The 27,665-nt window shown below is 33.7% G+C and overlaps 4 protein-coding genes across 5 annotated transcripts; 1 reads left to right on the top strand and 3 right to left on the bottom strand.

The window, feature by feature from the left end:
- Positions 1-1,167: 1,167 nt before the first annotated feature.
- LOC112722733 (uncharacterized) lies at positions 1,168-4,350 on the bottom strand. Its single transcript, XM_025773866.3, has 6 exons — positions 3,893-4,350; positions 3,412-3,597; positions 2,887-3,003; positions 2,588-2,737; positions 1,773-1,831; positions 1,168-1,494 (listed from the first exon to the last, which is right to left on the bottom strand). Exons 1-6 carry the CDS (start codon positions 4,097-4,099, stop codon positions 1,359-1,361), a joined length of 855 nt encoding a protein of 284 aa, XP_025629651.1. The 5' UTR covers positions 4,100-4,350; the 3' UTR covers positions 1,168-1,358.
- Positions 4,351-5,112: 762 nt separating this feature from the next.
- LOC112722732 (outer envelope pore protein 37, chloroplastic) lies at positions 5,113-9,029 on the bottom strand. Its single transcript, XM_025773865.3, has 6 exons — positions 8,462-9,029; positions 8,292-8,381; positions 8,033-8,209; positions 7,702-7,796; positions 6,113-6,233; positions 5,113-5,465 (listed from the first exon to the last, which is right to left on the bottom strand). Exons 1-6 carry the CDS (start codon positions 8,834-8,836, stop codon positions 5,334-5,336), a joined length of 990 nt encoding a protein of 329 aa, XP_025629650.1. The 5' UTR covers positions 8,837-9,029; the 3' UTR covers positions 5,113-5,333.
- Positions 9,030-15,302: 6,273 nt separating this feature from the next.
- LOC114924688 (uncharacterized) lies at positions 15,303-17,168 on the top strand. Its single transcript, XM_029289960.2, has 2 exons — positions 15,303-15,867; positions 16,501-17,168. The coding sequence occupies exons 1-2, from the start codon at positions 15,303-15,305 to the stop codon at positions 17,166-17,168; spliced, it is 1,233 nt and encodes a 410-aa protein (XP_029145793.2).
- Positions 17,169-18,294: 1,126 nt separating this feature from the next.
- LOC112722731 (type I inositol polyphosphate 5-phosphatase 12-like) lies at positions 18,295-24,226 on the bottom strand. 2 transcript variants are annotated; one of them, XM_025773864.3, is made up of 11 exons: positions 23,279-24,226; positions 22,925-23,177; positions 21,905-22,721; positions 21,626-21,750; positions 21,365-21,449; positions 20,694-20,859; positions 20,551-20,591; positions 20,193-20,460; positions 19,750-19,873; positions 19,310-19,667; positions 18,295-18,874 (listed from the first exon to the last, which is right to left on the bottom strand). In XM_025773864.3, the coding sequence occupies exons 1-11, from the start codon at positions 24,039-24,041 to the stop codon at positions 18,596-18,598; spliced, it is 3,279 nt and encodes a 1,092-aa protein (XP_025629649.1). In that variant the 5' UTR covers positions 24,042-24,226; the 3' UTR covers positions 18,295-18,595. The 2 variants fall into 2 exon arrangements, with proteins under 2 accessions (XP_025629649.1, XP_025629648.1); XM_025773863.3 differs by having other exon boundaries at positions 18,463-18,874; positions 20,551-20,859.
- Between the last annotated feature and the right edge of the window lie 3,439 nt (positions 24,227-27,665).

The raw sequence follows: 27,665 nt of genomic DNA, 5'->3' as shown, positions 1-27,665 counted from the left end.
GAACATGGTATGTTGAGAGCAACGATTTTGTTACTAACCTGTTTTTGAAGAGATGGTGATTTCCAGGCAATTAGTTTTCACAATGGGAGGCGAAACAAGTAAGAAAAGTTTCAAACTTCAGTTACAGCGACAACCATGGTTCTTCTCTGAGGGTACGTATATGAGGGGAGGAGGAGGAAGAAGAAAGGTCAATTTAGATTTCACTTTTGAAGTGGTTAAGGTTAAGTTTTTGGTTTAACCCCTTTTTCATGTCACACAACGTTGTTTTTAAATATTTTCGGCGCCAAGAGTTAAAGGACGTCGTTTTGACAGTGCCAGATGTCAACTAAAATTGCCAGGTCAGCTTTCCAGTGACGGAAAACAACGAAAGGACCAAATTGAAGCACGCATCAAAATTTTAGGGTACAATTAGAATCAATTGAAATTTTGAGGACTAAATTGAGTCGCGATCAAATTTTAGGGAGTATTAACTCCATTATAATCATGTGAGTTTGTTTCTAAATCTTAGTTAGATTTCGTTATGATCTCCCATAACAGTTTATGATTAGAGTGAACAAATGAAATTGCGAGCATTAAATCATATCTCATATGATATAGTTACGGATATTTTCCACACAAATTTTAAATTAAAAATAGTCAATAAGGGTGCAAAACATTCATAAATGATTCTCTTAACAAATTAATAGTGAATAAATAATTGTTGAACACTAAAATATATATAACTTTGAGGATTAAAGAAAGTTTTTTTTTTTTAATTACGTTAACAAGTATCCTTAAGAATATAAAAGCGTCGATATTATATATTTATTCTATTTTTGTTTTTTCGTGGATATTTTGAAATGGATAGTGTAATAAATAATTCTTCAAATACAGGTAAAATTTATAGACATAATTTTCATTAAAAAAATTCGATTATTTATACACCACACAAAGATATTGAGCACTTTGACTACAATTCTCATTCTCAATTCTAAGTAAGGTCAAATTTCAAGATATCATAAATATAAAAGTAGCCTTCTATCTATGAAAAAATTGGATCCAAAAATACTCTTCGAAGCACTTTCTCCTTCCAACCCTCCCTCCCTCCCTCCCTCCTAACCCCATCTTTAAACTAAAACAAAAACAAAAAGCAAAATAAAAAATAAAAAGGAAATGGAAAAAAGAAGATTTAAAGAAAAAATCCATAACCATTCTTCACGAATGAAATTGATGTACCTTCCTAACGATCTTCGAAGAAGCACGAGAAAGCAATACCTCATTTAATGATTATAATATAATTTACAAGTAAAAATAAGCACTACTCTCTTGGTGAACCCATTATGCACATAAATAATTTATTGTGATGCGTAAAAAATGTGTCAGTCAAGGTAGAAGAGAGTCACGATCTTCCTTAAATTTTTGGCTTCCTGACAAGTTTCCATTAGCAACCTACTATCATGGAAAGCAAAACAAATGACTTGCTGGACGTGAGAAATGATGTCCATATTGCATAGCCTGCATTTGGAACAAAGATGTTATCGAAGGTTGTGCGAAAGCATGCTGATTTGACCACTAAAAGGGGAAAAAAAAACACCACCAACTACTACAGAGGAAAAGTCTCAATTTCCCTCATCACTCTCTTCTCTCATCTCTAAATGAGGACAATTGAGACGTTTACATTATAGTTGTTGAATGTTCACTTAGTTGCTCCATTTTAGTTGTCAAATTAACATTTCCCGTAAGTTTTGGTTAGTATTTATGCTAAAATGAAACAAGAAAAAGCAAATATAAACCTGCTTGCTTCTATCAGAGGTAGATGATCATTGTAGGGCTTCTCTATCACATTTTTCACCTGCACATTGAAGGAAATCAGGAATCAGTCTAAAAAACTGGACTAGCCTGTCTAGAATTACTAGAGAAATCAGACAGCCATTTTAAGATGTTATTTGATCTCAAAGATCCAATAGGTTTAGTAGTATGAGACAGTTTTCTTTCCCCCCCCCCCCTCCCCCCTCCCCTTTTCTTTTTAGTGACATCTTTTCATTTCCAACATGCATAAAAGATTTCCACTAAAAATTGTGAAAAAGGAAGGAAAAAAATGTGTTAAAAGAAATAAAGATGAACATATTCCAATAAAAGCAAAAAAAATAGCAAAAGATATTCTAACTGTGGGCAGAGATTCCAGCTTATATAACCTCTAAATTCAAAGAGGTAAAGTATATAATTGAGACTAAGAGACGGGAATACACATAGAAATGAAAAATCTAGTTCACATCCTTCAAAAGAAGAATAATCCAGTTCCTAATCCCAATAAAAATCCCCTCAGCACACACTCCATAAAAGGGAATAAAATTTACACTATTCTTTACATTTGGTAATTATATAAATATATATAGATATAACAATAGATAAACACACAAAGGATATCATATCTTTTCTTAACTGAGGATAAATACGTCATAAACAACTACAAAGAGGACTAAGTTCTACAAATAAACTATCTTTGGTTGAAATAATTAAGTAGAGCATATTATGAAAAGGAGTATAAACACAGAACTTTCATTTCATCTGAAAGAGGGTGCACAAACACTTCAAACTTAAACCTTACTTTTGACAACAGCTCCTGACTCTCAGGAGGCTGTTTGCTTAAACTTTGAGGCAATATAACTGTAAGCAACTCTGGTTTCTCAGCCCGTAAAGCACCTCGAATAACAGCTGCATTAGTCCCAGATGCTCCAGATGTAAATATGTGATTTTTCTGCAAGCAAAAATTTTTACATAAACAAAGGCACAAGCAGTTGTTAGACAAAGACATAGGAATGAATACCGAGAAATCCTAATCAGAATAGTGTTATCTACAATATTTTAAGATAATCTTGATTGATGATACAAGTTACAACATCTTACCGTTATAACCATAGCATAGCTAAGAATCTCAATTAATTCCTGGTGCATGAATCCCATGTTCCGTGTTCCAAAAAAGCCAATAGCTCTAGGTCCTTGCTGTTGAATGGCCAGTAACTCCTGTAAAATATCAAACTTTATTTAATGATATTGTGTAACCTACTATCAAGAAGACAACTCATGTTATTTTCAGGTTACAATAATAACTAGATTAATATTATTTTTAGCCATGGAAAAAAATAATTAAAAAGTGCCTGTAATACTTCATTAAAGAACATATACTATTTATTAAAAATAATGATAGCAAAAAAGACTTAGTTATAACTACAGAAAATTTCAAGTATTTAATTTCTATCCAATGCCAATATAACACCTCCTTAGAGTATTGACCCAATAATACGTTTCCGAATTCCAACTACTTAGAAACTCATTAACCTTTTTATTGACGACCAATTCAATGATGTGTCAATACAAACATTAGAGGATCAATAAAATTTATACAAGTTTTGCAGCTGAATGGTTACGAACCTGGAGATAATCAACATCAGGAACAGGCTTGAACTCAGATACCATAACTGACCCTGATCCTTCGACAACAGATTGAGCCTGAGTGGGAATTTGTTTGCCTAGTTCATCGTCAGAACCATATAAGCCTAACACGTCATCGAATTCGTAACCTGGCTCTTGATCCCTCTTCATGTGTCCATAAAGCCACTATACCAGTACACAAAAACAGAGTCCCTGGTAGTAAAAATTCGTGAAAAAATAACTGCCTGCTGATGCAAGATCCACAAACCAATCCTACACACACTACCCAAACGAAAGCATACTTTTCCATTACATAAATATGATAACGCTAGACTTCACTATTATATCTTATTAGGCAATACTCTAGGTAGCAGCTTTGAATACGTACATGGAATTATCATTCTAAAACTGTTCAGAACATAATTAAGCAATTGGAATAAAATTCAAAAACCAAGGAGTTCAGAGAGAGAGAGAGAGATACCGTCCGTCTAGAAGGAAATGGTTTGGGAGCAGCGGTGTTCCAGTGAGCGAGGCGGCTGTGGTGGTGAGAGAGAGAGAAGTAAAAGAAGGCATTGAAATTAAAATTAGGGTTTGGCTTGGCTTTGTAGGAATAATAGCAATGTGGGGAGAGATAAGAGGAAGTGATGATGGTATTGGTGGAAGGACTTAGAGACATAATTGCGTTCATCTCTTCTCCCAATTTCTCCCTCCCTCCCTTCCTTTTTTCTTCACAATACAATACAATTCAATTATCTCTACACCTTTTCCTTCTCACTGTAAAAGCTTCGGATTTCAGCGCTTCGCACGGACGGAGTGGGATCCCACCTTTCCTTTTTTTTTTTTTTTGTTAATCGAAAGAATAAGGGCTTGATTCGAGCTACTTTCCGAGAAAAACATAAAATAAAATTCTTATTTAACTTTTTTTTTTTTGAACATATCCTAAGATTGCGTTAGAAATTAGAATATATAGATTTTCAATAAAGTGTTTAATATCCTCTAAAATAATATATTTCAATCATTTTCATAGAATAAAGATGATACGAAGAAAGTTCAAATACTTTAACCCGAAAGTTTGATTCTCGTATTGGATATGGAAAAAACTTTAAAATGTTAGACTAATAAAGTAGCCCTAAATTAATCATAATACACGGTGGCAGTGAAATGATAGATACCATATTATGGACAGAAAAGACTAATAATTATATCATAATGCATAAAAAGATAAATCTATTTGACAAATTGTAAGAAAAAAGATAATAATTGTAAGAAAACTTCTCCATGTTTCATTTCCATGGGGAATAAGCCCTCTCAAGTATAGTCGCATTGGATGAACTCATCAGTCACGTTCCTTCCAAGCCCAAATTGCTCAAAATCCCAAAGCTACTTATTTTGTTGAAAATCTCATGTTCATCTGAAATTCAGACTTAGCCCTGTATCCAACAGGGCTAAAATATAACTCAATTGTAAAGACCAAGTAGTAAGGATGTTGACACTTACAGTTTTCTGGACCCCCTACGCGTATGAAGAAAGGCTTTTTATTTTTTGTACAGAAAGGCGTTTTTTATCAGAACATGAACTTGCAAATTTACATGTGCAACGACCAAAAGCATAGTAAATGGACGAATTAATTATTAGTCTGACGGATCGAGAGATATCGCAAAAAACTAAAAAAATTAATAAATAATTTCAGCATCGTCTCCATCTGAGAATATTAAGCTTGAAAATTACAAATCAGAACATTATTTTACAAAATGTGTACAGTTGAAAATTCTGGTCTTCACATAAACCAGTCAAAATAGTTGATCAATAACACTTTTTCATGATGATGTGTCAAGGTACCACGACACCATGGAGTTATCAATAACAAGTACCTTTCTTTTTTTTCTTTTCTATGAGATGAATAGAAATACATCAGCAAACTATTAAATATCCCATCTCTTCTTAACCCGAAACATTAAAACTGAAGATTTTATGTCGTCTTGTGGCACTTGAAGCATGAATTGAACTTTCATCTTCATGGGGGCTGCTTTGGCTTTCCCACCTTCATCTCCGACCTGAATGGAACGAATCAAGTCACTATACATAGTACAGGCACTTAAGACCATCCATACGGCTATGTACTTATGTGGCTGTCCATTTGCTCTAATTGCACACACCACTTCGTGTTTTACAGCTTCACTTTCGAATTGTTCAACTTCTGGCTACAGCTATACCATTGCCAAGCCTTCTTACTTGAATGTTATTAGTATTTTATAACATTCTTTTCCATTTCTGTTTGCTTATACATATGACTTCTTACACCATAACACGGTTGCACAATTTTACGTATCAAGTTTGTGAATTAATGAAATGGTGCCTGAGAGAGGAAAAGAGGGGGGGGGGGGGACTGAATCCACTCCCATCTCTAGTTAAAAAACTAAGGGAAATCTAATGTGGCATGCCACATGTCATGTGCCATATCAGCATTTAACTATGACAAATTAATGGCAACAACCAAAACCAGAAATTTTGAAGATATTCAGGACCAAAACACACATTAAAAAAATTTTCACGGACAAGAACTTATTTAACCCAATATTTTAACATTTTATTATGTGAAAATAATGCATATCACTTGCAACACAGTAACACACACACACAGAGAGAAAATACTATTAAGGATATCAAGCATGAGTTCAATAATTGCAAGATGAGAACATACCCAAAGAGATGCCCAGCCAAGACGAACCTCTGAATCATAACCAGTTTTGAATTTGAAGTCTTTACCATAGGTGCGCTTGTAGACAGCACTCCAATAGTTGGAATCACAATTGTACCAATAACTATACATAAAGTATTTAAAATAAAAGCCACATTAGCATAGGCAGACTTTAACTTTTCATATACAAAGTTGGTAAAGATATTGCATATTTTATAGCAGAAATTTTTTCAGTTATCTTGTTCTAAGTTTAACAATGGCTGTGATTTCAGGACAATTTACAATACAACTTGTACCCCAAGGGGGAAAAAAACAAAAAGAAAATTGAGGGAGTATTCAATCAGTCAACCTGAATACTGAATCATGCCCAGTAGCAAGCTCATATTTTCCCCTTACAGTCTTTAATAGCATAGATAAGTATATACCATTATTCCACAATCTCATGATGAATATTTAAAATAAGGTAATAAGGTTGCATCATGCTAACTAACTCAAAATTACTTCCCAAACATTTTAAAAGCCAAATTTCAAAACCACTCAGATTACTGCCAGGAAGGATGCAACAACAGCAAAGAAATCACAAAGTTTTGTTGTTTATAGATCAAATGCCATTCTACTGTTCTGTTGTAAATCGTCTGCAAACAAAACAGTCAATCCTAAAACCTTTCCAATGGTTTTACACTTTTGCCTATATTTTACTTACGCTTCCTGTACTTCTAACTGTTGGCGATCCTCTATATTTTCTACTCTCTTTACGAAATCTTCTGCAAATGTTCTTCATATATGACCAAAAACCATCTAAAAGAATATTTATACCATCTTTTCTATAAAAAAAATTATTTAAAATAAGAAAAGAATAATAGTGGAGGACAACTGGACAACAGACCACAGTACAAGAAGTTAGAATATACAAAGTATAATTCAAATGAGCAACGCTTCCCAATCCTTAGTATACCTTTTTTTTCATTCATCTAATGCAATATTCTCATATATGCAGAGCATTAAATTCATACAAAGTATAATTCAAATGAGCAACGCTTTCCAATCCCTTAGTATACCTTTTTTTTCCATTCATCTAATGCAATATTCTCATGTATGCAGAGCATTAAATTCATTCTCTTAGCATTTTACAACCCAATTAATCTCATTGAACATCCAAGCAGCTACATCATTGAAACTATGTTGAATAGTATGTTGCGCAATTGACAACCAATATAAAATTGTCTTTCCAATAAATTTATATTATTCAATGGGTTATGATGTATTATATCAACATTCAAGTGCCACCACTCCAGTTTCGTTATTCAGTAGCATGTGAATACTTGAAAAATGAACACAATCAATATTCAAAACCCTAAACAAATAACATCGTTTACCTCCCGATGTTGCCAAAATTGTATCCCTTGGTATGGTATAGATCAAAGAAAATAAAGAAAATAAGCATGCTAGTCAAGAACAGGTCGTATGGCAATGACTGTAAACTAGTAATACCACCATTAGCATTATTATTGTTTAAAAACACTTTGACATCAATGAGTGAGGGAGAGAACAGTGGACATATATATGGTGGAGTCTTAAGAGGCTGTTCTAACCTTAACTTGTCGGAAGGAGTAAGCCTACGCTTAAAGGCAAAAGACAGAGCATTTGAAGGGACAGATAATGTGGGAATAAAAGACATTTCATCATCCTGCATTTATTTGTAACATTCAACACTAAGTTAGACAAAGCATCAAACGATCAAATCATCAAATAACAAGGAGGGGAAAAATAAAATGGCAAATAATGTATACAGAAAACACAAGAAGAAGTTTACAGTAAATATCCCAAGAGAATGTTTAGGAAAGTGATGAAATAGCAACAGAAGGATCATACCAAAAAAAATAAATAAAAGAAAAGCATCACTGCTGCTACCAAATAAATCACCTTATAGCAATATCTCAATTTCAATTCTTCATCCTTATACTGAGCAGTGCCAACACCATCAAAAAACTGACCCTTGAGAATCCCACTCACTGACAACAAATTCTTGGCTTCCTCTTCCTCTGTCTCCTTCTCCTGTAGCGAAACTTCACCTACAGGAAATCTAAGGGTTGCTTTTGGCTGCAAAAGTCAAAGCTGCTATTTATTACTCACCTTGATACAAAAATAAATAAATAAAAATATGCAAATAAATAAATCATACCAATCCAACAGATGGAACGGGAGTGGACAATTCAAGCGCATAGCCAGGATCAGCGAGGTTTGCAAGCATTGTAACCTCTCCTTGTTGAGCCTTAATTAGGGCACAAAAGTGAGAACAAAGAGGAATATGGAGAAATCAGATTGAGATTGAGATTGATAGAGAGATATGACCTTGACATCGTGAGCAGCTTTGACATGCAATCTGGGACCAACATCGAAGGAACTCTTAACAAGAGCATTCTGGTCTTCGAGGTCATAGTGGAGACTAAGGTGCTTGGACACGAAGCTGAGTTGAGGCTCGGAGATTTCACCTTTGCTGTTATTGTGGAATTGGAACTTGAACTTGGCAAGTGTGTCCAACAACTTGCAAGAAATTTTATGGAAGAAGATTGCACTGTCACTGTCGAACTCAGTAGTCACTCTTAGGGTCGGCCTCCTTGGAAATGAGAAGATTGGCTGCGGATGGCTTTGGCTTGACGGCAGTGACTGCGGCGGAGGATCAACCGCCGGTGTGGGTGGAACCATGTGATTAGGGTTTGTTTCCATTTCTACCAACCAATGCTTCCCGTTATCTGTCTCGTCTGGTGTGGCTCCAATTTTTATGTTTAATTTGTCGATCGTCGATACAATCCACCTTTCTTTTACTGACTCTGGTAAAAGACCAAAAGAAAAGAAAAGTCCACCAATTCAAACATTAATTAATTAATTAATCACTCTTCAATTGAGATAAGAAAATAACAATTCAGTTGTGATAGCATGAGCGTTTATATCGCCGTGGGTTTGTTTCGTCAATTTTTTTGAAATTTTTTTTTTTAAAGTTTTTTTTAATTTATAAAAAAATAAAATAATTTTATGTTTAAATATTTTATCCAAAAATAATTTTATTATTTATTAATTATATTTGAATATAATCATATAAAAATATTTTTTTATTTATTTATGACGTAAAAAATATTTTTTTTAAAAAAAATATGTAAATTATAACTTTTTAAAAAATATTTTTATTTTTTTAATATTTTTATTTTTATTATTAAAAATTTATCAAATATACTAAAAAAAATTTTATTAAAAAAGATATTTTTTTTATCAATTTAATAACATCTAAATAAATATTATATAGATTTTTTTTTGAAAGATATTTTTTTTCCTTATGAAAGATGTCTTCTTTTAAATTAATTTTTGAAGAAATAATTTACATTTGAATGTAAATTAATTCTTTTTCCAATTTATATTTTGATGTATATTAAAATGATTTATTTTATTTTTAAACATCCTTTTATATGTGATCAAAAAATTCTTTTTAAAAAGTAAAAATATAATTTCTAACGTTTTTCTTAATAATTCTACTTTAAATTACAAAAAAATATTAAAAGATCGGTAGAATTTAAAATTTTTGTTCAGTAATTAATTAATAATATCTAAAAATATGAATTAAAAATATGTTATCAAATTATTTAATTAAAAAAATATAATTAATAATTAAAAATATTAATTAAAAGTAATAAATTCTGCTGATTATTGAATTTTTTTTGTGCGACAATGAATTCTCAAACACAATAAAAAAGTTGGAGAAGATATAAATTTTTAAATTTCTTTCGGAATAACTTAAATAAAGTCCATAATAATATAATATTATGAAGTATGAATATTTTGTTGAATTATTATATTCATACTTTATAAGTCAGATACATATGACATTTATGTGATACATATTTATTTTATGTACACTTTATTTTAATAAAAAAATATAAATACTTCTTTTGACACACTCAAATTACGTAAGATGTTTTATATAATTAAAAAAGTCAATTAAATTATTTTTTTTATATTTTATATATATTACATGTCTTTTGTCTAAAAAAATTAAAATTAATATGTGTTTATCTTGTATTATATTATATTTTGTGTATATCATATTTTATTGTCTATACGATCTAACCATAATCTATAAATGTTTTATTTGGTTTGTGTATGTACTTAGACATAGACATTAAGATATAAATACTTGAGACATAGATATAAAATATTTGTGTTAGTTTATGTATAATGTTTGAATATAATAAACATGACAGTAACATAGTGTCTAATATTATATTTGATTAATAAAATACAAGAACACTATATAATTAAAATGACTATTTTATCTTTTTAATTTAAATTGAAAATTCAATCATTTAAAAAAAAAGACCAAAGAGAGGCAGAAATCCCAAATTGAATCGAGGGTTTCTCCCCCTCACTTCAAACTCTCAAAAATCTCCCTTCTCCCTAGTTGACATCTTCCTTTTTCGCTATTCTGTGTGGTCCTCTGTGCGATCTTCTTCTGCTGCTGCTGTGCGGTGCCCTTCTTCTTCTTAATTGTTTGTCTTAATTGTTGTGAGTGTGTTTGTTAGATTCTGTTTAACAGAAAGAAAGAGGAAGGCATGGCTCATCGATAAAAAAGTACCGTGTGTAGAATTAACTATCGAAAAAGAAGCCAATGCTAAGAAGCATCTACCATACCCATTTGCTGCTCGATAATATATATGCACAATAATAAAAAAGAGCACCATATAGTAAAATTATTTTCAGGACTATACAAGAATTGCTATGACAATGAGCACAAATTTACTAATACGAATATAGCAGAATTTTTAATAAATTACTAGCAGATTTATAGCAAACTATCACTCACAGCAAACTAATACTTAATAATACATTTATAGTAGAAAAGTACTACTTACATCTTGGGATGGAGTAGGACTATTAAAATAAATAATTACTAGCACAATATCAACATGCTTCAACATTTTCAATAATATTATAGACATTTAACATCTTTTAAAACCATTAAAACAAACTCTTGTCTAGTTGTGTCTTTAATTAGAATACAAGTCATCAAACTGAATTGGCAAATACATATGCCACAAGGAAAAAAATTCAAATGAATTCAAATATAATAATAGTCGACAACAATTGTATGCATACATCATAAAACTAGCAAAAATAAAAATTTTATGCGCCATGTTCTCCTCTCTATACGTTCCACATTTCTGTTGCTAGGTTCTCACGCCATTGAGTCTATTTGTGGCTATTTTTCGCAACATCAATTGTGTCGGCTTCATCAACATCAATTGCATCCTTAAATATCCTTGAATCAGATGCCGATCCTTCCCAACCGCTAAGGACATAGACGAAATTCATATTCCGATTGCAAACTTCTAAGACATTGGTGGATATTCTAGATTTCCTTGTCTGATATCTAGATTTATCATTCTTCGGAACAATGACATCTATGTAAGTTTCATCTAATGCTCTTAGACAACCCTATCAAATGTTAAAAAAATTGTTATTACACACCAGATAAACTTGACCAGCAAGAATTTAAGCTATAAAAAAGACCTACCTTAAACCATTTCCATCTGGGATCCACACAATCTTCCAATACAAGATCTACCGTTGCAAATAATATACTTTGAACACGCAAAACTGAAAACAATATCTTGTGAAAATACCTACTTATAGTTTCACCAAACCTATAGAACCTAACTTGTACGCTACGATTTTTGGTATGATGAGTTAATATGATTAAGAAAGTAGCTACTTGCTCGCCTATGCCAACATGACCATCTTCGTCCAACTCACCCTGAACATTTAGCAATTCACACAAATTGGCAAATGCATTCAAACTCATTCGTAACTCCCATATGCAATTTCTATCTCCACCTGCCCCAATGATATTATCTAATGCATCTCTCCTTAATGGCAATATGTTCACTCTTTGACCAATCGAAGAATGACTCCGCCTTCTATTCCTAACATACATATATAAAGTAACTAAAAAAAATAACATTAACGTGTCAAATTGCATTCTCATAATCCAGTAATATCCAACACATAACTTAATTTGCTCGGAACGATCCATCATCACTTCCTAACAAACAATAAAAAGTAAATGCGTAAAAATAAATAAATATAAATATCCAGCACCAAAACATTCAAATAAGCTTTATATAGTGACCATAACAAATCCAAAAGAAGCAGAGCTAGCAACTCTAGAGTGGACTGGGATCAAAGACTTTTTCCCCAAACCAATGCTCTAAATTATAAAAAAACAAAATAAAAAACTTGAATTCAATACTTTAAACTTCCAACTTCACAAAATAAAAGATCCATGACCCACACTGAATTTCATACTTATATAAAAGCTTCTAAATTTTCTCATTAATATTTCAAAACTTTCAAATTTAGAAAAGACAACAACTTGAACTTTAAATCTAATGCAATTTTAAGTCTAAACTCATAAATTTTTCTGGTAAAGATAAAAGACATGTAAACTATGTGCTTTTTATAAAACAATACATTCCAAAAATTGCTTGCTACTCATACAACATAAATAGTTTTCTTGCTGTTTGAAAATACAAGAAAGACAACCAGACTATGACAAATATTATTGAATTATTGGTTGAAACTTTATAGGCATTCCTCATACTAACCCTTACCATAATCAGATAATAGCTCCAAATATTAACTAAACAACAATAAAATTCATGATACTTCTAATTTGCTTATCATCTCACATTAATCTCCAAAACAAATTTCAACATTCACAATACTTCACAGCCTACCAGTATTATTTGTTCCTTTATTCACACACCACTATTTTTTTCAAAACAAAATGTATTAAAGTTCATGGTAACAAAGCAAGGGAAGACAAAAATAAAAAACTTGAGATAATAATAGAGATGGATAGCATAATCTCAAACCTTTAGTGGAGTTTTCAAGAACAGAAAAAGGTTAGAGAAGCTCCACAAAAGTAGCCATCAATGAGAAAGCTCCACAAAAAATTTTGAGACTTGTTAGGGTTTGTCAAAGGTAGAAGAAGAAGTCTGGAAGTTAAAATTTTAATAAGGATAAAATAGTAAAAAATAATTCAGATAAGTGTCCATCACTCTTTGTCTGTGTCTCATCATTTCATTGAGACATGAAATACGTGTATTATGTGTGCCCCTATGTGTAAGCATGTCTTTTATTTTTTGTGTCTCACAAACCAAACAAGAGACACGCCACTGTGTCTATGTCTTGGCTGGCCTGACATACACACAAACCAAACAGAGTGTAAAGCTACACATAATTAGGGCTGGAAGCAGGGACGGATGTATTCATTGGGGAGTGGGGGCAACTGCCCCCAGTGAAATTCCAAAAATGTCTTAGTAGTTCTTAGTGAAATGTCTAAATTGCCCCCAGTATATAATTAATTTTGACCCCAGGACCCAGACCCCACTTCAAACTAAATCCCTAACCCTTCTTTTTCCCCAATCTTCTTCATCTGCTCCAGCCCTCCCTCCAGGCTCCAGCCGCCAGTTGCTGTGTCGCATGCCATCAAGCACCAGCCCACCACTCCGCGTTTCAGACAGTGTCACGGTTCTCTCCTCGCTTACGTCTCCGCCCTCGTGTCTCCAGAGTCCAGAGTCACTGGCTCACTGCTGCCGTGCCGCGTCTCCGAACGACCGCATCCCCTTCTGGCTTCTGCCTTGTGCCTTCTTCTTCTTCTTCTTCTTCTTCTTCGAATACTGCGAATCTGCGAATCTGAGTTCCTCTTCTCTCTTCGATTTTCACTCTTCAGACTTCAGTAGAGAACGCCTACCTTTCGTCTTCGTCCTGCTGCCGCTGAACGTTGCACGCCAACACCGCTACTGTCTATTGGGTTCTGCACTTTTGCTTCTTAGTTCCTAGAGTTCAGCTGTTCAGATTCAGTCTTGAATTATTCTATTTCTTGGTACATTCATGAATCATGATTCAGCAATCTGCAATTCTGTTTATTCACTTATTTGCTAATTGGATTAATTTGTTTGATAATTGATTTAGTTGGTTTGTTAATTGTGAATTTGTGATTGAATTTGTTCTGATGTAATTGCAACTTTGCAAGTTTAGTTTGATTAATTTGTTTGTTAATTCACTTATTCACTTCTTGGATTAATTTGTTTGTTAATTTGTGAATTGGGATTGAATTTTATTCATTTACACTATACTCCTTTTTTTCTTCTTTGATATATAAAGATTGCGTCTTTTGGTCTTTCCTACTTGCTTAAGATGGAAAAAAATGAAGACTAATATCTGATATGTAAAGACTCATTATATCATATGATATTGTTTATATGAGCTTTGAAATAAGTTTATATAGTATTGTTTAAATTTCATTACAGCCTTACAGGGCCTTTGAAATAAGTTTATATGCTCAATTTCTGTTTCTGGAGTCTGGACTACTATTCTACCAATGTTGAACAATGGCTCAATGAGTAATATTACCTCATTGACTTAGATGGCATTTATAGGCAGGCCTATAGCAATTCTGTCTCATCATCAGGTGTGCATCAGCACTGCAAGAGCTTAGAACGGATTGGGATATTAGTTGTTGTTATTTTTGTTGGAACTTGGAAATTTATTTAAATGACATATGTATATCAATTTTGTATTTATAATTTTTAATTTGTATAGAATTGTGAACTTTTTTATTAATTAATTAACTTAGATTTATAATTTTATCTTATTAGTAATGGAGAAGTATTTCAAAAGAACCTCGTCATTGGAGATTGGATCTCAAAATAATTCATCGACCTCTTCTAATAAAAGGAGGTTTTTAGAATTCGAAGTAGAGAGTCTTATAGCAGATCCAGGACAACGACCAAAGATTTCAAGTTATCACCCGAATGACAGAGACAAAGTTAGATGTGCATATTTGCAAAAAGGTCCTTGTCAACCAAGGACTCATGATTTTCCACAAACTGCTTATGGTTCTTCTTTTCGAAGATTTAATCCTAATTGGTTTGATGACTATGGCAACTGGTTAGAGTATAGTATATCAAAAGATGCTGTTTTTTGTCTTTGTTGTTACCTTATGAAATCCGAGACTGAAGGTGGTGATGCTTTTGTAACTAATGGCTTTTCAAATTGGAAAAAGAAGGAGAGACTACAAATTCATGTTGGGATTCATGATAGCGCTCATAATCAGGCTTAGAGAAAATGTGAAGCACTTATGAGACCAAAACAACACATCACTGCTGCTATTGAAAAACAATCTGAGCAAGCTAAAAATAATTATCAAATTCACTTGACAGCAACAATTGATTGTATTAGATTTCTTTTGCGACAAGGATTGACCTTTTGTGGTAATGATGAGACGGATGATTCTGTTAACCAAGGAAATTTTTTGGAACTTCTAAACTTTCTTGCGCAACATAATGAAGAGATTGATCGTGCTTTCAAAAATGCTCGTGAAAATCTTAAACTAATAGCACCCTCAATCCAAAAAGACATTGTAAGAGCTGCTGCAAGGAAAACGACAAAAGTCATTGTTGATGATCTTGGTGATGAATTATTTGCTGTATTGGTTGATGAAGCCTGCGACATTTCCATTAAGGAGCAAATGTCAGTTTGCTTAAGGTATGTGAACAAAGAAGGACAAGTTAGGGAGCATTTTTTTGGTCTTGTTCATGTTTCTAATACTAATGCTTTATCTCTAAAATTAGCATTGGAGTCATTATTAGAAACATATAATTTAAGTTTATCAAGAGTACGTGGACAAGGATATGATGGTGCAAGTAACATGCAAGGAGAATTTAATGGTTTGAAAACTTTGATATTGAAAGAAAATTCTTATGCTTTCTATGTACATTGCTTTGCCCACCAACTTCAGTTAGCTCTTGTAACGGTTGTAAAAAAATAAGTTGAAATTGCTTTGCTTTTTAATTTGTTAACCAATTTGTGCAATGTTATTGGAGTTTCGTGTAAACGAAGAGATATACTTCGTGATAATTAGATGACTAAGATAATTGAAGCATTAAAGAGTGGAGAAATTTCTAGTGGGCGTGGTTTGAATCAAGAAACAGCTTTAAAAAGAGCTGGAGACACTAGATGGGGTTCACACTATGGAACTATACTTAGATTAATTTCTTTATTTCCTTCTGTGGTTAATGTTCTTGAATATGTTGAGGAAGATAGAAATAATTCAGAACAAAGAGCTGAAGCATGTCATTTATTGAATGTCATTCAATCCTTTGAATTCATTTTCAACTTGCACTTGATGAAAAATATCTTGGGAGTTACTAATGAGTTATCTCAGGCGTTACAAAGGAATGATCAAGATATTGTAAATGCTATGGCATTAGTCAAAGTGTCTAAGTAATGATTGCAAAATATAAGAGATGATGGTTGGTCTCTTTTACTTGATGAAGTCTCACTGTTTTGTGACAAACATGATATTATTGTTCCAATCATGGATGATATATTTGTGTCACAAGGAAGATCAAGACGCAAAGCTCAAAAGATATCAAATTTGCATCATTTTCAAGTTGAGATATTTTATCAAGTAGTTGATAGACAACTTCAAGAACTCAATAATCGTTTTACAGAGGTGAATACTGAATTGCTTCTTTGCATAGCTTGTTTGAATCCAAGACACTCATTTTTTGCATTTGATAAGGAGAAGTTGATCCAGTTAGCTCAATTTTATCCATTAGAATTTTCTTCCACTCAACTTTTGGCACTTGACAGTCAACTTGAGAACTTCATACTAGATGTGCATTCTGATGATCATTTCTCGGACTTAAATGGAATTGGTGCTCTTTCTCAGAAGTTGGTTGAGACTCGAAAGAATATTGTTTATCCATTAGTGTTTCTTCTTTTAAAGTTGGCTTTAGTTTTGCCTGTAGCAACTGCATCAGTTGAAAGAACTTTTTCTGCTATGAACGTCATAAAGAGTCGACTTCGTAACCGTATGGGAGATGAATTTTTAAATGATTGTTTAGTGACATACATAGAAAGAGAGACATTTGATTGTATTGACAATGAAAAGATTATTCAATCTTTTCAAAATATGAAACTTAGAAGAATGGAATTCTAAATTATTTGTTATTATTTTGAATTATTATTTTATTATTTTGCCCCCACTAAAAAAATTTTCTGGATCCGTCACTGGCTAGAAGTGAGTTGAGTTGAGCCGAGCTAGACCAAGCTCAAGCTCGGCTCACGAAAATTAAGTTTAGCTCACGGCTCGACTCATTAACAATCGAGCCTATTTTGTAAGCTCAAATTCGACTCAACGAAAGCTCACGAGTTAGTTCGAGCTCATGAGTTGGCTCAAATAATAGGAATATAATCTATAATTCTATACCAATAAATTATAACTTATATATATATTAAAAAATATTTTAAAAAATTAATATATTGTCTATCTATCAATTATAAATTTTTTATTTATATCCTACATCAAAATTATATATAAAAATGACTATAAAATTTTAAACAATTAAGAACATTAATATATATCTACAATTATATATTACTATTATATATATATATATATATATATATATATATATATATTAAATTATTAATACGCATAACCTATATGCATTTAATCTATACTTTTAATATTATATATATAATCGAGCCAGCTCACGAGCTAATGAGCTGAACTTATCCAAGTTCAAGCTCGACTCATTTAATTTATGAGCTCAAATCCAAGTTCAAGCTTGGCTCGCCAGCTCACGAGTTCAGGTTATCGAGCTATTAATGAGTCGAGCTCAAGCTGGCTCATGAGGGACTCACTTCCAGTCCTACACATAATACATCTATATACAGACAAGGGGAAGAAATTATGATTAATCTTTACAAATTAAATTATAAAATTATCTATATATTTATTAGTTTCTCATGAGAGAAGGATGCGTTTTATTGTTTCAACCAAAATGTATAGCTTGCTAAATTGCTCAGAAAAGAAGAGAGTAGATGTTAGCAACTTTTTTTATATAGTTAAGATCAAATACATTATCCTTATTCAAGTTTTAGTTTGATAATTTTATTTATAACTTGAATTTAATTTTGTTATTTTCCTTGATTGTGTTTGAGTTTAATTATAAATATGAATTTGGGAGAATGGTGAAATTGTGATTCTTCAAGTCAAGTAACTCGTGGGCATATTATTGGAATGCTAAGACTAAAGATGGATCTTTGGTTTTCAAGGGTGATTTCTTATAATTCCCTATTATAGTATTATACAAAACTCAAAAGTTTGATAAAATCAAGTTTACAAAGATCACATTGATTGAAAATTAATTTTACAAACTCTAATCCAAACATACACTACAAATCAAAACATAGAGAGCTTTCAGATGTTTAACAAATTCAACAATGCCTCTTATCCTGTGAGTCTCTATCATTGACCTTTCCCTCCTTCCCCTTAGACCTTTTTCTTCCTCTTTTTTCACATCTTACAAGCCATCAACCACATAAGTGGAACTGCTTAATTTCTGAAACTAATCTATGTAGTTAGCATGCATAATTTCTTCTAGCATTGTTGGATTTTGAGTCAGTTCGAAGTGTCTTTGCCGTGAAGTAATGACGCACGTGGACTTTCTGACTGTATGTTTGGATGGAGCAACTGCCTTGGACATGAACAACTAAGATTACTTCTTTGTCTTGGTTCTCTTCACTCCTCCGTTTCGTTGATCCACCATCTGTAGAATCTTCTGACGAATGCAACTCTTCATGCCGTACTGAAACCTCTACGCTCTGCTCAGGTTTAATTATGCCAGCAGGTGGAGTAACCTAATTTTAAGATATTTCAGATAAGAACTCTTTGCTAATCATAATTTTTATTTAAGGTATATGATTTGACAACCATACATGATAGGGTTGAATGGCATTGTTTGATCCATAGAAGCTGACGCGCTATCTAGTGGAATAAGACTTTGTTGTTGCATATGATTAGAAAACCATTTTTCTTAACAATTATTATAAAAGGATAAGAATATTCAACAGGAGAGGAGAACAAAATAAAGTACACAGAGATAAAATCATAAAGCAAAAGCAAAAACAAAACACGCATATAAACAAATTAAAACTAGTAAACTACACCTAAAAGCCTTGAGGCATAAGAATAACGCTATATGAAGTCATTTTTGGTGAGGACACCAAACAAAAGAGAAAGAGAGCAAAGGGAAAGGAGAAAAAAATAAGTGAGAGAAAAGAAAGATACAATACCTCAAGCCATCTAGGAAATCCAAAGTCACCTTTTGCAACAAAATGAGGCTCTCCCTCATTCTTGACAACAGACTGCCCCTCACAAATGATCTTATACACAACATTATCCTTCGTACTTTTGTTTACTATAAGCAACGATGAAGTATCCAGGTTTTGAAGGGTTATTTTGTCTGGAGTGATAATGGTTTCTGGAACATGACATAATTCTTCAAGCATAGATCTAACTTTCTCATTTGATGTCATAATATCTCCAAATTCCTTTCTCCTTGTAGATCTATCAGCATGAGAAATTCTCACATTGATTTTACACCGAACTGGTTTGTGATCACTATCAGTCACATCCATTACAGCATCATACCTGTTAACGGATCAAATGGTGAAATGATGTAGCCAAGACGAAAATCAAACAATGAAAAAGCAATCAAGACGATGTAACATACAGTAAAATTGATGACACAACAGGGCAGTCTAAGTTGCATTCAGCTTGTGTACTTGATCGAGTGTCACGATAGATAATTCTATCACACCATGCAGGAATTCGTTTTTTCTCTCCCGAATCATAACCTAAAAGAATATATTAAAAGTTATGCTATTGTTATTTTCATTTTTAACCATGTAAAGTTACAAGTTTATTAACGGACATATTCAAATTGTTGTGTTCACCGAGTTAATAATGCTTTTGACTAAAAAAATAGGTGAAAACTCAGGTACAGTCGACTTCACGTGAAGTTGATAACCGTTAGATAATTTGACTGATTTGACAAGTGAAGTCGAGTGCACCTCAGTTTCCACAAAAAAATATGATAGTGAAGAACAAAAACGAAATAAAAAAAAATCTAGTACACAGACACTAAAAGTAGTGTTTGCTGTCCCTATTTATTACCTCCTAAACCAGGCTGATGCCTCTCAAATTTATAAGTTGGAGGAAATTTGATAATACCCTCCCTCATTCCCTGGAAAACTTTACCAGCTTTCATCTCCGCCCTGAGCTGATCCTTTTCTCTTAGCCAATCAAAGCATCTTTGAGAAACAAAATCCCTAGCTTCATCATATGATATACCGAAAAGTCGGTAGTTGAAATCACCAAAAAATACCACCATATCTGCATCAGATAGCTCAGGTTTTGCTTCTTCAATGGTGATACCCATAGCCTATGGCACAATGAGGCCATGTAACAGTTATGATGAATTAGTTTGGAAAGACATGAAAACATTATCATAAGATGTAAGAAAAATACTCACATTTGTACCGCGCAGCATATGAACAGCAGTAGAGACACCAGCTGCAATAGAGAGGACCAATGGCAAGCCAGAAGTGTAAAGTAGCCAAAATAAATATGTTGACAAGGCAAGAGAGGAAGAGAAGAACAGGTATGGCACCATACCAGCTGCAGTATTAAGTAGGTTGGATGATCGACTGAATACCATATTTCGATAAATGTGGTCAAAATCAGCATTACGCCGATTAACTGCTTCTAAATGTGCAGCCAAGTGACAATTTACAAAGCACATTATTCGATCATATACTCTGATTCTCAAACCCACTCCTCCCTGCTTGATCAAATATTGCCTCATTAGTATTCATTTCATTTAGAGTGAAACTTATGTTCACAACTCGAGCATTTTATTTTTTAATGCCCATCTAGTGTTTAACATCAAAATTAATACTGCTATATACATACTAAGAAGTCACAATAAAGTGAATTGTTCAACTCCAAGAGAGAGAGAGAATCTCTAACATTTCTTCCATGTAACACATTCGCTACAGTTTAGATAAGGTACTGAATAGGGGTATTTGGATGAAACTTCATAGATAACTTTCAAGGTTAACCAAATTATGTAGGAAAATGTACTTGCGCTAAATTGAGAAGAGAATGGCATAATTGAATATAAAGTTTTTAAGCATTTGAGCATTACTTGCTTGAATTTCACTATAACAAACAGTTGAAACCATAATGAACTGATAAACTTTACTATAATTATAGTGCCTTCATGGGCAGAATTGAAGTACAACCTTATTTTAAACCTTAAAGTAACTGGGAAAACAGATGCAAACCTTATTGCCAATTGCACGTCCAAATCCACATGGGACTGCTCCAGCATCAATGTCACCAACATGTGTTCTAAGATTCTTTCTGACCCTAATTGAGGAATGTCAACTCATAATATATGAACAAGAAAAAAATATTAAACATAGAAATCAGAAGTACATAAACCAAAGATTTAAGATGTCTTTCCATGGCAAAAGAAACAGGAATAACTAGTTTATCTCATTAATTTGATTGATCAGCCACAAACTTTCACAACAATTACTCACCAAAGAGAAACAAGCAAACCGGCAAGCTGCCTAGAACCCATACGCTCAAAAGCTTTTCCTTCTCCTAAGGCCTTTCCTATTGTATCCAGCCACCATTGCCCCATTGCGCTTCCTTCGAGCCCTACCTGAGATGTAGGCAATAAATGCATGCAAACAAAATGCATATTAGATAAGATAGGTTATGTAATATTTATATTTGATTCTCCAATACACATTATTCTAAATTTTAAAAAGGAAAAAAAATAATTGCATAATTTAGGCATATGAATGAGGTCTTACAGTTTCTTTTGCTGCCGACATTGCAAGGAAACCTGCACCCATCTCCACTTCTTGCAAACCAACTACAACTATGCCTACATCTGATACGACGGAACCCAACCATGACAAAAGTGCCTCCTGGGATGTTCTACCTTGACCGACATTCCATGTGCCAATCAAAATTCTAACATTGTGCCGTCTCGTGTAACTAACTTCTCTTGCAGCTAACTCTGTCCTTATTATGTTGTCAATAGGACCTGGAGATGCGATATTCCATCCCCGTATGCCTCCATGACTTGCCAAGCTAAAAACATAACCATTGCCAACAGCTAATCTAATCACAGGACCATTATGAGCGACCCATCCTGCAATTAAATTGCCTTCAAGGTCCAAAACTTGGATAATACCACTCATATAACCTACATACATCCGTGTTCCAAAAGTGCAGATGCACTGGACAGCACAAGGATGGCGATTACAATCTTGCACACGGTTCCCGGTCCCATCCCATTGTACAAGCATGCCATTTGTAGATCCACTCCAAATCATTCCATCGCTTGTCTGCACAAGAGCTTCTGTTCTTCTAGAATCATCAACAAATGCCCCAGCTCCTTTGCTTGCAACTCTACGGACAGCATCTGCAGCTCCCATTATAGCATTACGCGATCGTTGAAGAAAACTAGGACCCTGAGATTTATCCTTTTTGTTGGAGGAATTAGACTTTGCCTTGGGTTCATCTTCTACTCCTTGATCTTGCTGCATTGATGACATGTCAACTCGATTTTCCGCCTGGCCATCCACGTTAAATACTTTTAGGAGTTCCTTGGTACGGGCATCCCTATTAAAGTATCAATTATTGAGTTACACGAATTCTACTTAGACATTCATGGCCTATTTTTGTAGGCAAAATCCTTCTAAAAATGTTGAGGAGGACAAAATGGAGATTACCACAAAAAAAAATCACAAAAGGATGCAAAACTTTAAACATATCCTCTCATCAACCTCAACGAATGTAATATTATGTAAGAATAAGAAGCATACCATAGTGAAAAAGAAAGAGGCCCAGCACACCAGACTCTACCTTTAACATGATCAGACAACAAACACTTAACCTCTTGAGAAGATATGCTGCAAACACCATTAACTGTGACTTGACTTCTAAGGTCAATGAAAGACCGCTCTACAAGTAACGCCGCCATATGCCTTTCCTCTGGAGACAGAGAAAGAGATTTCTCCATGGATTCCCATGGCCAGATTTTAATCACACCCCCTTCGGAACCCGACCAGAGATCACCTTGATGCAAACCAGAAGAAAGAATCACAAACTAGGTGGGAAGAAAATACAGTTACACTAATAAGGAAGTGATAAGAGAATGAAATTAGCATAGCACCTACCATAGGAACTTATGACCATGGAATGCACTGGTCCTCTATGTGCCTGCCAAGAAAGACCTTCCTTAAAGGGCGTAGAAAAAGTTTGATCCATCTTCCAAGACCTAATTTTTCCATCCTTATGGCCACTCCAAACCAACCTAGTGCCGTTATCAACCGCCAAAGACATGGTAGGTGATATCTCTGCTGATTCATAAAATGGCGAAGCATCCTCATCCCCTCTTCTCACCTTTCCACCAAGACCACAACCTGCTTCATATGCATTCTTGAACTCCCACACCCTCACCCCACACTCCTGCCCAGCCCACAACTGCTCTTCCGTACAAGCAATCGTTCTCAGGAACTTACCGAGTTGAGTCTCCCTCAACGGATGCGGCCTTAATTCAAGACACGGAGGCCGCCCTGGATGAACGGCGGATCTAGTAGGAGCCTTGAAGATCCCCATCCCGCCGCCGCTGCCTATAAACTCCTGCAAAGGCTGAGCCTGATCTTCAGGTCCACCGGGACCCTCGAGGTATTCATCGGTGGCAGAGGAGGAGCGCGTGAAGAATTCATCATCGGAATCAGATTGTTCATAGAAAGAGCTAATGTTGTTGGAAATGCGATTGTCATCCAAACTGTGCTTGCGGACTTGATTGTGTCGCTTGCGTTCCGAAGGTCCTGGAAGCTGCTGGCTGTAGGAATGGGCCTTGCGATGTGGCGGAAGGGAGCCTCCGCCCGCTAAATTTTCGTTGTCCTTGTCGTCGTCTTCGATTCGTTCGTCCATGGTCGGTGGAAGAATGGGAGTAGCGGAAATCGAAGGAGATTGAAGAAGAAGAGAGAGAAAACGAAGAATGATTGAAGAGAAAAGTGGAAAGGGTGTATAGGGATTGGGGAGAGTGTGGCCATGCGGGAACTAAGGCGCTGCATACTCCAACCTTACGGACAGGAAAGCCTTTGCACTTCTTCACCACTGAAATACAATACATTCATATCAATCTTTCACTTTGGCGCGCCAAATCAATATTATTTTTTTAAAAAAAATTAAAATAGTGAGTTATTAAGTGTTAAATAATAAATACTTTATTATTACTCTAGATTTAAACAAACTAAAATGTGCATGGTGACATGTATCCATAAGTGTAACTAACATTCAACAAAAAATTGACTGATTTAGAATGAAATTTGAATTGAAATTAATGGATAAAATAAAATCTGATTTTAAAAAGATGATATCACATTAATAAAAAATGAGTGAATATTAAATTCGAGTCCTGATAATTTTTTTAAAAAACAACGAGACTCCTAGAAAAAAAAAAAACTATTTTCTAACCTTTGATTTTTTTTTTCGTAAAATAAGTTAGTCCTTACGTCAATAATCTATCTCTGAGATTAATAGTAAAGGTACCAGGCTTAGAGGGAAGCAGATGAATGAGGAAAGAAAGAGAGAGGAGAGAGAAAACAGAGAAGATAAACTTTCAATTATGTTTACTTGAGTGAGATGAATAAATTAGTTACAATGAATGAATATCTGCAATATGTAACTGCAACTAATGAACTCCCTGCCAGGTGGCACACTAAGAACCACACACCTACTAACTAACTAATGCATCATCACAGTAATATACTTATCACGCCTAATACACTACCACAACTAATACACACACTATCAAATAGAATATGAATATGTGGCACGTTAAGATGATGTGTTCGTTAAGTGCCAGATTGGATTGGCATATTAATGAATCATCCAACTCGACTCTTGACAATTTTTAAAAATATAACTTAGGGTTTTGTTTGCGGCTTTGCGCAGAACATGAGTAACCCTAAGTGCCTCTTCCTCCTTCCTCTTTGTATAGAACTCTAATTATGCTACCACCATAAGTCATGGGATCATTCTTCAAAAACTAGGAGTCGCACTCTGCGTGGTTATAGTGTTGGTGAAGAGAGTAGGAGCTGCATCTTTTTTTTTCTGTGGAAGTCTTGGGCAGCCAAGAAAGAAGAAATTCATGTCTCCAAAATGTCACTGTGACACTTATGCGATTCTCTTCCAATCTTGCACAAAACTTAATCCAATTAGGTTCTTCTTGGGATACCCTAATTACAATGTAAATATTGATTTATAATTTTTGCATAAAATTTATTTTTTATATATTTTTTAAATTTAAAAATTTTATATAATTTTTGTATTTTACAATCAAAATTTTTAATTTTCAGGTACCCATCCCACATTGTAAGTATTTCAAATGGCTAGATGTATTAGTTCAAAAAAATATTGATGAGGACATTATTTCTAAAAATGCTATTTTAATAGAAAGGAGATTAAAGGAGGTAGAACATAGAATGAAGGAGCTAGAGATGGAATTGAATTTGAAAAATCAAAATGAAATTGGATCTTAAGGTGGTAGATATTACTTCAAATGTTTTAGGCTTATAATTTTGAGTATAATTAGTATCATAATTGATTTAATTTTTAGGACATGTCCTAAGTAATTGTCATAACCTTAGTTGTGATATTTTGTGATAATTATGTTACTTTGTAATGCTTTTAAGATGTAACTAAATCTGTGTAAGATTATATTTTACATTAATAAATTTGCTATCACTTTAATCTGAAATGATATTGTATTGAAAGAAATTAGATTATACTACAAATATGTAATCACATATTTTAATGGATAAATATATAAAAATCTGGGTATACAATAATTGTAAGCTAAATCTAAAATATATGTTTCATCAATCTGAAAAAAGTCTCTACAATATGATTTTCGTATCTGTTATATGATAGTAAAGATGGAACTATAAGCACAATCCAAAATAGTTCCATAATCTATTATAATAAACTTAGCACTATGTCTAAAGTATGATTGTTTGTGCAGTAGCAAAATAATGTCTCTAAATTCTAACTTATATACCAGCGAATAAGTTTACAACTATTAATGAACCAAAATATAATTAATTGAGTTCATAAGACACATATTACTCTTCATTTATAGACCAACAAAATACATATGAGTCTTCACTTGGTGCTTGCAATCCATTAATGAATCTCCTCAAGTATGAATTGGAGGCCTAAAATCAGGTGTTGGCATGAAGGTAAACCTGCTGCCGGATGTCCCTAAGGTAGCTACTCCAAGTGGTTCTAGATAGTTTTGAGTGGATGGTATTAGAGGCCTCACAATGGTTTGCTTCATTTAGAACCCAACAGGAGGCTCGGAAATTTGCTGAGTAACATGCACAAGATAAAATAACCATTTCAGCACAAGAAATGAGCAACATTAAAGTCACCAAATACAATCATATACTCACAAGTCCATCATTATGGGGTGCAAATTGAGATAAATCAATCTCTTCAATAAAATCTACATTAGGTGAGGCTCTCACTTTTGGCATCTTTTTCTTATTCTTTTTTGCCTTTGCCTGGAAATGATGACACAAATATAACATATAGATTCAATAATTTGCAATCAACAACACATAACAGACTTGGCAGAATTAAAACAATTAAAAAAATAGAATACAAAAAATAACAAATGCAACCATCGAATCATGCTGTTGTCCTTGCTTGTTTGTGCAGCTCCAACAGAAGTTCCTGATTGAGTCATGGTTGCCTTCTTTGTCCTTTTAGTCTTTGATTGTCAATTTGAATTTTTAGGTGCACCTTTGCAAGTCTTGTGATAATGACATTTCTCTCTACACTTACTACAAGTTACTTGGCCTGATCTCCTAACTTTATTGCCAATCACCATTTCGATAGGAGCTTTCATCTTCCAAAGTTTTGGCCGGCCAGCTAGACGTACGATTGGGGGAGGGAGGATTCCTTGACAATCTGTAGGGATCAAATATTTCTCAATGTTTACCGGTTGGATCACATAAGAGTATATTGCTCGGACAGCATCCATTGTCAGTGACTTATTGACAAAGTCTTATGATTTGTATCCCATGTTTTTCAATCTAGAAATTGCAGCAATTGCATGCTTGCATGGAAGTCCTACATACATTTTTAACAAATCAAAGACCATAATGAATAGGCATAAATATAGTTGATATAATTAATGATAGCATAGTATACATGAATTACTTGTGAGTTGCCACACATTGCATGTGCAAGTGTGCTCTTTGAGATTTACACCAAGCTTGTGGGAATTTCTTTGAACTTCATAGATAGCTTTGTCATTATCTCCACTCCATACTGCATTCCACTTGTTGCTTCCAGGCATAATAATCTGTTCCAGCTTAATCTGTTGCACATGAGCCAATTTACCATTGTATTTAGCTAGTTTTCTCTTGTGATTGGCTACTTTTCGCATAATATAGCATTTCAACTCCTCATACATGGTTAATATTGATTTTTCTTTATAACCAACAATCTTGGCATTCCATACTTCACACATATTGTTGGTTATGT

The sequence above is a fragment of the Arachis hypogaea genome, chromosome 11 (assembly GCF_003086295.3).
Source record: "Arachis hypogaea cultivar Tifrunner chromosome 11, arahy.Tifrunner.gnm2.J5K5, whole genome shotgun sequence".
NCBI classification, from domain to species: domain Eukaryota; kingdom Viridiplantae; phylum Streptophyta; class Magnoliopsida; order Fabales; family Fabaceae; genus Arachis; species Arachis hypogaea.
This window is presented reverse-complemented; position numbering and strand designations above follow the sequence as displayed.

Excerpts from the sequence above, each read along its gene's own strand:
- LOC112722733 (XM_025773866.3), bottom strand. The coding sequence starts at position 4,099 with ATGAACGCAATTATGTCTCTAAGTCCTTCCACCAATACCATCATCACT. Across the intron at positions 3,004-3,411 it reads CTGATGTTGATTATCTCCAG|GAGTTACTGGCCATTCAACA; the intron begins GTTCGTAACCAT and ends GATATTTTACAG. Across the intron at positions 2,738-2,886 it reads GCTATGCTATGGTTATAACG|AAAAATCACATATTTACATC; the intron begins GTAAGATGTTGT and ends TTTTGCTTGCAG.
- LOC112722732 (XM_025773865.3), bottom strand. The coding sequence starts at position 8,836 with ATGGAAACAAACCCTAATCACATGGTTCCACCCACACCGGCGGTTGAT. Across the intron at positions 8,382-8,461 it reads AAGCTGCTCACGATGTCAAG|GCTCAACAAGGAGAGGTTAC; the intron begins GTCATATCTCTC and ends GCCCTAATTAAG. Across the intron at positions 8,210-8,291 it reads CCGTTCCATCTGTTGGATTG|CCAAAAGCAACCCTTAGATT; the intron begins GTATGATTTATT and ends TGACTTTTGCAG.
- LOC114924688 (XM_029289960.2), top strand. The coding sequence starts at position 15,303 with ATGAGACCAAAACAACACATCACTGCTGCTATTGAAAAACAATCTGAG. Across the intron at positions 15,868-16,500 it reads ACAAGGATATGATGGTGCAA|TCTCACTGTTTTGTGACAAA; the intron begins GTAACATGCAAG and ends TACTTGATGAAG.
- LOC112722731 (XM_025773863.3), bottom strand. The coding sequence starts at position 24,041 with ATGGACGAACGAATCGAAGACGACGACAAGGACAACGAAAATTTAGCG. Across the intron at positions 20,461-20,550 it reads ATATGCTGCGCGGTACAAAT|GCTATGGGTATCACCATTGA; the intron begins GTGAGTATTTTT and ends ATTGTGCCATAG. Across the intron at positions 19,668-19,749 it reads GTTGTGTCATCAATTTTACT|GTATGATGCTGTAATGGATG; the intron begins GTATGTTACATC and ends ATCCGTTAACAG.